The sequence below is a fragment of the Bos mutus genome, chromosome 11, assembly GCF_027580195.1.
Source record: "Bos mutus isolate GX-2022 chromosome 11, NWIPB_WYAK_1.1, whole genome shotgun sequence".
In the NCBI taxonomy this organism is placed as follows: Eukaryota; Metazoa; Chordata; class Mammalia; order Artiodactyla; family Bovidae; genus Bos; species Bos mutus.
In genome coordinates, this window is record NC_091627.1 from 95,645,656 (window position 1) to 95,656,712 (window position 11,057).

Consider the following 11,057-nt stretch of genomic DNA (forward strand, 5'->3'; position numbering starts at 1 on the left):
AACAGTAAGGAGATTTCTTTAAAAAACAGAAATAAAACCATCATATGACCCAGAAATCCCACTACTGGGAATATACCTTGAGCAAACCACAATTCTAAAAGACACATGTACCCCAATGTTCTTAGCAGTACTATTTACAATAGCCAGGACATGGAAGCAACCTAGATGTTCATCAACAGATGAATGGATAATGAAGTTGTGGTATATCTATATAATGGAATATTACTCAACCATAAAAAAGAATGATTTGTCAGTTCTCATGGGGTGCATGAACCTAGTGCCTATTATACAAGTGAAGTAAGTCAGAAGGAGAAAAACAACTATCATGTACTAACATATACATATGGAATCTAGAAAAGTAGTACTGATCAACATCTTTGTAGGGCAGTAATACAGGCTCAGATGTACAGAACAGACTTGTGGACACAGTGGGTGAAGGAGAGGGTGGGGTGAATTAAGAGCATAGCATTGAAACATGTACATTACCAAAGGTGACATAGATAGCCAGATGCAGGGAGCTTGACCCTGTGCTGTGTGACAACCTAGAGGGGTGACATGGAATGGAAGGTGGAAGGGAGGTTCAAGAGGGAGGGGACATATGTATAGCTATGGCTGACCCATGTTGATGTATTTCAGAAACCATCACAACATTGTAAATTAATCATATTCCAATTAAAAATAAATAAATTTTAAAAATAAAAAAATAAGACCTAAGGTCAGGGAAGGGTTGATCTTCCAAAGTGTTGAACTCTTTAATTTCTTCTTCCTACATGTAAGATTCTCTTAGAGGATAAGATGATGCTGAGATTGCAAGCTAAAGTTAAATGATTGGAACTAGGGAAACCAAATAAGTTACTTAGGTTTGGTGGAATCAGGAAGTCTAACTCATAGTTTCCCTAAGTAGAATTGAATATTGGAACTGAACATTTTAATATGTAAACACTTTATTGCTACTAAAATTGGTCTTAATGCATTTCCCTCTATCTCACACCATCCACCCAAACCTGCAGTAGTCATGAGTCCCTTGATATCCATGGGAATATAGAGAAAGAGAGACTTGTTTGGCTTGCAGGTATTTAGTATATATTGTTAGCCTCACATCACATACTAGAATCATGGAAATAGGCCATCTGAAGTATGAAGTTTAGGGGGAAAAAACCTTGATATGCACTTAAAAGCCTAAGCCGCATCTGTACACCACATCTTTCACAATTTCTTGTCAGCTAAGTATCATCCCCCATATATTTCATAATAGGGAAAACAAGCATATAAATTAAATATGTGTCTTCAGAGATCCCATCTGTGAGAAACCTTCTTGGTATTAGCAAAGTCCCCAGATAGATTGCTCTTTGAACCCCTGAAAGCTTACTACCAAGGAAAATGAATAGAACCATAGATTCCCTCCTTCAAATCAGTTTACCCCACATATAAGTCATTAGCAACTCAGCCATAACTCACATTATCAAAATCACAAGAGTGGTTAGTGACAAAAGCACTAACCAGGGGGGGAAAGCAGAGGCACTCCAGGCCAAGTCAGGCTGACAGCAGATAGCTGCTCCTTCCACTTGGGTGCACAGTGCAACTCAACAAAATGCCTTTTTCACAGATGCTTTTTAAAGTTTTTCCACAAGATCCATCAGGTCAAGTTAGTTCATGATGCTTCAAAATAAACATGCAGTATGCCTTACAATGCTGGATTCCTTACAAAATATGACAAAGAAAGAAATGCTCTGTAGGCAAAACCAGAGCATTTAAAAACAGTCTGTATTCTATAAACACATCAGTGAATGATATAAACAAGGTAATATGACATAAAATGAAAAATATATGTAAGATTATTCTTTTTAGTGTACAGACTTCATGGCAGTTGCTGCACTATCTAGCTACATAAATATATCTGTATCTAAAATTGTTGGTTCTGTTAATACAAAGTGAGGTCAAAGTGTGTCCACTTGCTTCTCATAGAAATTGAAAAATCTACATGACTCTCTTTTAACCTGTGCCCTTTCACCTTACCAGCACCAGCCCCCTCCCCAGCATATTTTCCACAAATGTCCTCTTCTATCTCTAATTCTCCTGTTCATTTTGTCTGGCCTTGCACCCAAGCATGCAAGAGAGAATCCCAGAGGCCCAAGATTCTAGAGTGGCTGTTTGCAAGGGGGAGGAGGCTACAGCAACTGCCACCCTGGATATACTTAATGTGGGAAGGAAAAGGGACAGTATCCAGAATGCCTCTCATATATAAAAGAGCTGGATGGCAGGATGCCTGTGTGGCCCAAGGAACCAGAGGTAGCAAACCATGGTCAAAAGAATTGCAACCAAAGGCTGCAAGAGAAAAGGTCTGCAACCAGCTGTGTGTCCTAGCTCTCTGGTATTTGCTTCCATTGGGCAGAGTCTATTTTGTGAAGCATCAAGCACTGAAAAGAAGACTCCTGATGCTGGAAGTTGACAAGAAGTAAGTAACAAGCAAGACGGTAAGAATTCAAGATCAAGAGTTGTCCCAGAAACAATGCCTAGAACAACAACAACAACAAAAATGGAGGGCAGAAGAGAAATGCAAGTCCAACCTGGCCAAGCCCAAGAAAAGGAGGAGTCAAGGAGACGAAACTAAAAGAGAAGAGCCTTGGACCACTGGACCACATCATTCTCCACAAGGTGCATTCAACCAACTTCGCCCTACTCTTTAACGAAGTTACAAAAAGAGCTTCTTAATCCCTTCCTTTGCTCCTTAAAAGCTACTGCAAGTTCACTTAATTTAATAGACTGATAGGACTTCAGAACAACTATAATAGTTCAAACTGGATGGCTCTTTCCTTCTTCTCTAAGGTTATTAATTAACCAAGACATACGTAACTGTAAGTGCATAACACATAAAATATAATGCTATGTAGAATATAAGTAACTATGTTAATTATATTAATGAGCATCTATAAGAAATGTTGCAATGATTTCCTTCATGGAAGAGCTTGAGGGAAGTAAATCTGTCTTGGAGGATTTTGCCTCCCCGGAGCTCAAACATTTAGGTGTTTCCTACACCTTTTTTCTGCATCCAATCCTGTCTTCTTATTGGCGATCTGACCTCCCTATTGGCTATATCATACCTTTAAACTGCCCGCTTTGTGACATCATTCTCCCACCAAATCTACTACCACCTGGTAGAATCTTGGGGTTTCCATGGAGTTGTCTGTAAATAAATTTGGATCATCGCAAGTGACCAGTGACCAGTGACCTTTGTACTGGCCACATGTACACTTGGCTGCAGTCATTCCAGACATCCTCTCGTATCATCTCCTCCTCCCTTGTATCTACAGTTAGTTTTTCCTCTACTTCTCTGACCATGTCAGGTATGGAAAGAAACTTTGTAAAGTTTTTCATTAGATTTCTTTTTCTGCCCGTAAATTTAGTAGTAGATTCAAAATGAATAATGAAGGAAAGTATTGAACTAGAAATCTGGAGACCTAATTTCAGTTTTGACTTGGACATTTACTATCTCTGTGACTTTGGACACTTTGGACAAGTCTCACAATGTCTGTTTTTTCCTCATCTAATGTTACATCTAATGTTACATTAGGATGCTACATTGGTCTATCTCTCTGGTCCTTTTCTTTTCAATATTGAATCTCAAAGGGGACCCATGTAGAACATGAAATCAGAGACTTCTCAAGAGTGTTTCAACAGAAACAGAGAAAAGCCAGGTGGTGTAGAAAATTAGCAATATTTACTGAGTTGTCTCACCCATAATGGTCACCCTCAGTTAATATTTCAGTTTTAGTATTTTAAATTTAGTGCTGCTCAAAAAGTAATATTCACTTGTTTTTGGAGTTTTCTACCTAAATGAGTTGAAAAGAGAAAACAGGGAGAGGGGATGGAGAACTCTGGGCTAACGGGAGGCGTGTAGTCAAACACAAGGAAGTTTAGGACTGTCCTCATCAGCAGAGGCCGATGGGAACCAAGAGGATGGATAAAATACAAGAATGAGGAGAGAGAGCAAGGAGGAGTTCTCAGGAAAAAGGTAGTTTGGGATGGAATGCTGACAGGATCCAGAGATTTTAAATTAAAGCAGAAAGAGCACAGAGAACAATCTGCTTAGAGCAGGGCAAAATACCGTTGATTTTCACAAATGCTTCTGTTAATAGACTCGGAAGGAAAGTAAGGCCAGAATAAGGTATCACCAGGAAAAACAGCTTATCAGAAAAGTCATACTCGGTGTTTTTCTTTTATTGCCTCTCTCAACACAGATGGCACTTGACAATTTTGAATATAAATATTTTAGAAATATGTTTTAGAAATGATAGTTCCTATAAACAAGAAACAAAAGTGATGAAAATCAGGGGGCTGATTCATTCATTCTGACTTTGAAACTATTAGACATTTTACCAATTAAAAATAACATTTTAAAATGATATTTTTAACTTAAATCAGAAAGACTCATTCTTTTGTGTGATAGTAGGTTCTAAGTCAAGGTTGCTTTTCATCTTTACAATTATTTCCTTCCTAACACAGAGAGCACATTGACCAACAGCCATCATCCATTTTTAGAGCTTAGCTACCTAGGAAGGAAAATAAAAAGGCAAACCCTGTATCTCTAATTCCACATATAGGGAATTCCTTGGTTGTCCAGTGTAGTTAGGACTTGGTGATTTCACTGCCAGACTGCACAGTGCTGCTAGGAAAAAAAATCTGCATTTATCTAAAATATTGTTGTGGAGTCCTTTGGATTTTCCTACATTTAAAAATCTTTTTAAACTGGATTCTAGTGAAGATGGTTCTCTCAGGTTTTGGAATATCATCCTTCTGGATGTTGAAGATGATTATAATCTAAGTTCTAGGATAAATATGAAAACCATCTTGATACTTTTTAAGTTTTCCTTTCTGCTTGTGACATAGTTACATTCATTGAAATATATATTTTTACTAGACTTAGTACCTGTTACTTGCTGCATAAAAATATGAATGAGCCCAATAATGAAATTCTTTTATACATTATTTGGCTGTCTACTTTGTGCCTTTTTTTTACTGAAATAATTGTCTACATATATTGGGCTACCTATACAATCACATTTATTGCATTCTGTTGCTTGCTATGCATGTTTTACAGATACATCTTCTCTGTCGGTATGTATTGGCTAGGAATTCATTTCAGAGAAGGCAATGGCACCCCACTCCAGTACTCTTGCCTGGAAAATCCCATGGACAGAGGAGGCTGGTAGGCTGCAGTCCATGGGGTCGCACAGAGTCGGACATGACAAGTGACTTAGCAGCAGCAGCAGGAATTAATTTAAAATCACCTTCTATTGTGTCTTTTCATTAATAGTATTAACCAAGATAAAGTGAGCAATATTCACTCGTAATATTGTATATATGATACAGAACTTCATTTATCATGAAACTTACTATGCTTTAACACTTGCCACATGCTGAAGTTTTCATATCTATATTATACATGTATATATACATTAACTATATATATAATGTATAAAATAATTAAACTTTTCATCATTTTTCTATGTCTTTCTAGAATTTATTAAATCTTCCTCCATATAAATCATATGTAATATATCATTTATTCATGTATTATTTATTATGTAATATATTAATTATTCGTATTTACTTATTACTGCTATTATTATTTTTGTTGTGATAACCACTCTATAGATAAGTAGTCTGAAACTCAGAGAGTTAAATAGCTTTTTTCATTCAAAAGGCATTTCAGAAATTCACTTTCAGATAATCATTTTGAGGTGGGATGAGAAGTCAGGCTTGAAGAGGGTAAAGATGACCCTTTAAATTTATCACTGGACTCTAGGTAACAGTGAGGGAAATGTGCAAGTAAAGTGAGACACTAAAGATTACAATAGTAATAGCTATACTGTTTTCAAATGGACAAAAAAATGCCTACATTATAAGTTGAATTTCTCCTGGTTTCTGGCCGTATCATGCTCAGATCGGCATCCTGGCAAGAAAGTCAGGATACTTAGATTCTGAAACCTGATAATGATACTAATATAATGAGAGAACTTGAACAAGTCAATCTGAACTCTCTTAGCCTCAGTTTCCTTCCTCATGAAATGAAATTATGAGAACAGAAGTTCTCTAAGGACCTCCTAGTTCTAAAATGCTTCAATTCTAGGAAACAGCATGCAAGTCAATACTAGTGCAGGCTTAAGGGAAAGATAGGGCAGGAAGAAGAATATTTCCTGCCTGGAGAACAATGTCTGAATCACATCACTTGGGTCTTCTGCACAATGTATGTCCAAGACAGGGGCACAGGTAGTCAACATAAGGAAGTGTCAAACTGCTCCAACCCTTACAGCCGTCATAACTGCCTGATTTTTGGTTTCTCAGGAAGTATTGATATTAGAGGCGTCTGATAGCAAGAACCAGACACGACTGAGCAACTTCCCTTTCACTTTTCACTTTCATGCATTGGAGAAGGCAGTGGCAACCCACTCCAGTGTTCTTGCCTGGAGAACCCCAGGGACGGGGGAGCCTGGTGGGCTGCCGTCTATGGGGTCGCACAGAGTCGGACACGACTGAAGCAACTTAGCAGCAGCAGCAGCAGATAGCAAGAACCTTAAGATAATGGTGTTCCTCAAACACAGTGGAAATTTATCAACCTCACTCATCTTTTTCTTACCCTCTTGTTCTTACAGAAAATTTCCAAAATCCATCTGCACTTGGAACCCAGAATTCTCTGCAGCTGTCTCTTCCTGCGGTGAGCAACGCAGCTTCCCTCACAGAAAGTGTCCGCACCTTCTCCAGGGTCTCTGCTCCAGCCCTCAGTTCAGCATGGCTATTGCCAGCGGGCTCCGACACCTCTTTCCAGCCACTCATGAGTAGTGCCTGCCTTTACCAACATTCCAGCACAACTATGTTATCTGGAGTCACTGGCCAGAGCCAGCTCTCCACCTCAGCTGCTTCCTATCCAGGTGTTTTTGAGTGGAACATCACAGGAAGCACTGAAAGGAAGTCTTCTTCACTTGGAGACTTCACTGTGACAGTCATTGACCAAGACACAGCTGTTTCCTCCATGTCTATGGCAGCCCAGTATGACAAAACATCAGACATCAATAGCATGGTCCCTCTATATCCATCTCTTTCTGCCAGCCTTGTTCAGGGAACACCATCTCAGATTCCAAATCAGGGACACAGCCTGTCACTTCCCCACCAGGGAGGAAGCCAGGTATATTACTATCACCAAGGCACACTGGGGCCTTTACTATCTGAAGAACTCGGCCCCCGCCTGCAGTCCTATGGCTCTGTGTCGTATGCAGGAAGCAGGACCTCTGCCCAGCCAGAAATGGTCATGGTACTAAAGGAGATTCAGCCCACAAATATCCTACCACCAGCTTCTACCTCTGGAGTCTACTACTCTGTGTCTGCTCAGCCCATCACAGACACAGGTTTTCAAGGTGAGTACAACAGCAAGAAAGTAGAATGAGCTCGGCATTCAAAAAATGGGGTCAAATCTACAGCTGGGAAGTGGCGTATAGACAGAATTTAGATCCTGGGACTTGAATAACCACGACCTTTGCTCGGTGCTCTCTGTTTTTAGACTGTATGTGAGAACACCTGATGCAGGTGGAAGGCTGCGCACTGTGAAGGTCATTTATGCTACATGTAAGAGAACCACAGCGCAGTTCAGTCGCTCAGTCGTGTCCGACTCTCTGTGACACCATGGACTGCAGCACACCAGGCCTCCCTGTGCATCACCAGCTCCTGGAGGATATTTGTGGGCTGAATCTCCTTTAGTACCATGACCATTTCTGGTTGGGCAGAGGTCATCAAACTCACACCCATTGAGTCGCTGATGCCATCCAACCATCTCATCCTCTGTCGTCCCCTTCTCCTCCCACCTTCAGTCTTTCCCAGCATCAGGAAAGATGCTCTCTTTTCAAATGGGTCAGCTCTTTGCATCAGGTGGCCAAAGTATTGGAGTTTCTGCTTCAACATTAGTCCTTCCAATGAATATTCAGGATTGATTTCCTTTAGGATGGACTGGTTGGATCTTTGCAGTTCAAGGGACTCTCAAGAGTCTTCTCCAACACCACAAGTGCGTACCAAAAGGTACCACGTTTTCCACTGCTCTAGTTGATCAGTCCCCCCTGTACTACCACGCTGTGTCACTCCCTTCCCTGATCTATTGCTGTAGTTTTCTTGGGAGGTGTTTCAGAACTCTTATTATGATAGTGCCAGTTTAACTGTCCCTCATTTACTTACTTTACACCAAGATTTAAGACCCTGTGGTCTGAGATCCTGTCCGGAGCAGGCAGGCTGAAGATTCTTTGTTTATATATTTTATCAGGAAGAGCTCTACTCCCTCTCATAGTTCATGGTGTGAAGTGTGTTTAGTCTCTCAGGAAAGCGGGGAGAATTGAAAGGACTCTACACAAGAATCCTAGGCTTTGTAAGACATGTTATATTTTAAAAATATGACTCATTTTAATTTGGCTTATAAGATCCCTATGGAATACAAAGAAAGCCAAAAATCAGTGACATCAAATGATCACCAGTAAGAATTAGAACAGTCACCTCTTAGCTCCTAGCATAAGACAGTGTCCACCGCCCTTAAGACTAGGTAGTAGAAATGCCTTGCCCAGCACTGAAAGGTACATGATTACTGTGCTGGTGTCTGAGGGTGGAGGGAGCATCTCGCTCACCAGGGACTGACTTCTTCCTTGATTCCTCTGTAGTGATGGAGACTTCCCTGAGGATGGAAAATTCCCTGGGATCGCAACCTCCAAGCCAGACATTTTGTCTGTCAGAAACTTCAGAATTCCCCAGGTCCTGCATTAGCAGAAATATCCAGATACTTGAGAGTAATCCACCACTTGAACTTGGGGACGTTTCAAGGATAGCTCCAGTCCAGAGTGCCAGTAATCTCCTGGCACTGCCTCCAGCTCCAAGCCAGGAACAAACAGAGAATAAGAATTTGGATGATATGAAAACTAAGTTTTCAAAGCCTCTGGATGATGCTTACCAGATCCCAATAGAAAACCAAGATCCTCCACTAGTCCCTTTAGAAATCTCTGATATTCACGAGCTCCTGGCCAGCATTGATCCCCTCAGCCAAGAGGAGCAACTTGTTTCTGAAAATGTGAATCTGGGAAAGAATAGCTTGAGTTTTGAGGACTTGGGGACACTTGAAAATGGGTTTGAATCTAGCAGTGGCTTTGCAGACATTGCTACACTGGTGGAGGATATTCACCTTCCCCAGTTCTTTCATTCTTTGAAAGACCTTGATCAAGCCGAAGCTCCAAAACTGATCACAGCCAAAGATACCAGCATTGTTAAGGTGAATCAGGTGCAGGAAAAGCCAAATGTCATAAAGGCGCCCTCTGATCAACCCAGGAAGAACAAACATAAAGCCTCTGAGTCTGTCAGTGATGCTCCCAAGGCCAAAATCCAGCCAAAGGACCCAGAGTGCCCGTTCGGGGGAGAAGTGATTATATGCAATGCTGCAGTCAGTGACAAGGCTCCCGTGAACACAGCCAAACAGCCGAACAGCAAAACTCAGAACGCGGCAACCAGCAGAACCAACAAAACTAAGAGCCATGGGCAAGAAAAGACCAAGAGAACCAGAGAAAACAAGAAGGCGGAAGAGAATAAGCCATCAGGGAACAAAATCAAGGCAGAGGAAAAGCCAAGCGTTCCCAAGATGAAGCGAAAGAAAAACCAACCTGACTTTAGCCAAGAGAACTTTAAAAAGCCTCGGAGCTGCCTAGGCATGCACATGCTGGAGTCTGTGCAGGTGTTTCACGCACTGGGGAAGAAGAGCGATCAGAAAACTGGACTCAATTCCTCTCGGGTCCTGGGAAATTCAAGCAACCCTAAAGACCCCCAGCCATCCCCTGCTATCAAGTCATGGCTCAATACCCCATGTGAGGGTAAAGGTCCTGAGAAAACTCCAGTCAAAGCCCAGAAACCAGACGACAGTGCTGAAAAAGAGTGTCTATCTCCATCGCAGTACGAGCTGCCTCCTCCTGGGAAGGTCAAGTTAGTACCTTTGCCTTTTCCTACCCTGGACAAGCCTCAGGCTCGACCTGTTCCTCGGAGGCCACAGTCTCTGGCCTCATATCGGCCTACTGTGGCTTATCCTGCCTGGCCTGGTTCTACTAACTCAGCTCAACCTGCTGCAGTCAATGCATCCCGGCCAGCTCCTGCATCTTTGCCAGGTCCTGCCAAACCAGCTCAGACAACTGTGACCAATCCAACCCGACCGGGTTTGACCAAACCTACCCGGCCTAGCGTCCCTCAGTCTGCTGCTCCTCGGCCTGTGCCCTACAGAACTTCATCCTGCACTTCTCTCCAGCGGGAGTCTGTTCCCCCTGCTGTGACCAAGCACCAGTCCCCACCCAAGCCTCAAACCCAGTTTCTACTCCAAGACTTCTGCTTCCAACCAATTCCTTGGAGGAAACCCAATGTTCCTGAGCCAGTAATGTCAAAGCCCATCACAAAAGAGCAGCGGCCAGAGCGGGAGGCCATGAAGAGGAAGGCTCAACTAGAGCGTGAGAATGCTGCTAAATATACCTCTTTGGGGAAAGTGCAATATTTCATTGAGAGGGAAAAAGAGATGGAAATTGCTCGATACTATGGGTATGTCATGTGAGAGCTGCTAGGATTGTTGGTGCCACCTGGGGTACCAGTTGTTTTTCCATAGATAGATAGATATAAATTTCTCTATTTATTCTGATATATTTTAAAACTTAAAACTGAACAAATATAATAGAGTTAATAGGCAAATAATAAAGAAGACTTTTGAATTTGAGATGATGTTAATTGTGCCTTTTTTTTTTTTTGGTTGGGGCAGGAATCAAAGTCTGCACAAGAAAGGAAGGACTGAATGTTGGATGAGAGAAGGAGGGAAAAGGTGTAAAACCTGAGGAAAGAGGAAGGAACTTGGCCCAGGGCTAGGAAGGCCAAGAGATTTTATGGATTTATAAAAGGAAGCAGGAGTGGGGGAAATGGTAGAAGTAAAATGAGGTTATGGTGAGGTTAGGGTTGAAAGAACAATATGAGTAGAGTTGAAGATGACAGAAGATGAGTCTAGTTTGACA

The 11,057-nt window shown here is 41.6% G+C and overlaps 1 protein-coding gene across 1 annotated transcript; it reads left to right on the forward strand.

Annotated features, from left to right (window-relative positions):
• The first annotated feature begins 3,244 nt into the window (after positions 1–3,244).
• Positions 3,245–10,609, forward strand: C11H2orf78 (chromosome 11 C2orf78 homolog). The gene is made up of 3 exons (XM_014478784.1): positions 3,245–3,344; positions 6,654–7,412; positions 8,694–10,609. The coding sequence occupies exons 1-3, from the start codon at positions 3,245–3,247 to the stop codon at positions 10,607–10,609; spliced, it is 2,775 nt and encodes a 924-aa protein (XP_014334270.1).
• The last annotated feature ends 448 nt before the right edge of the window (positions 10,610–11,057 follow it).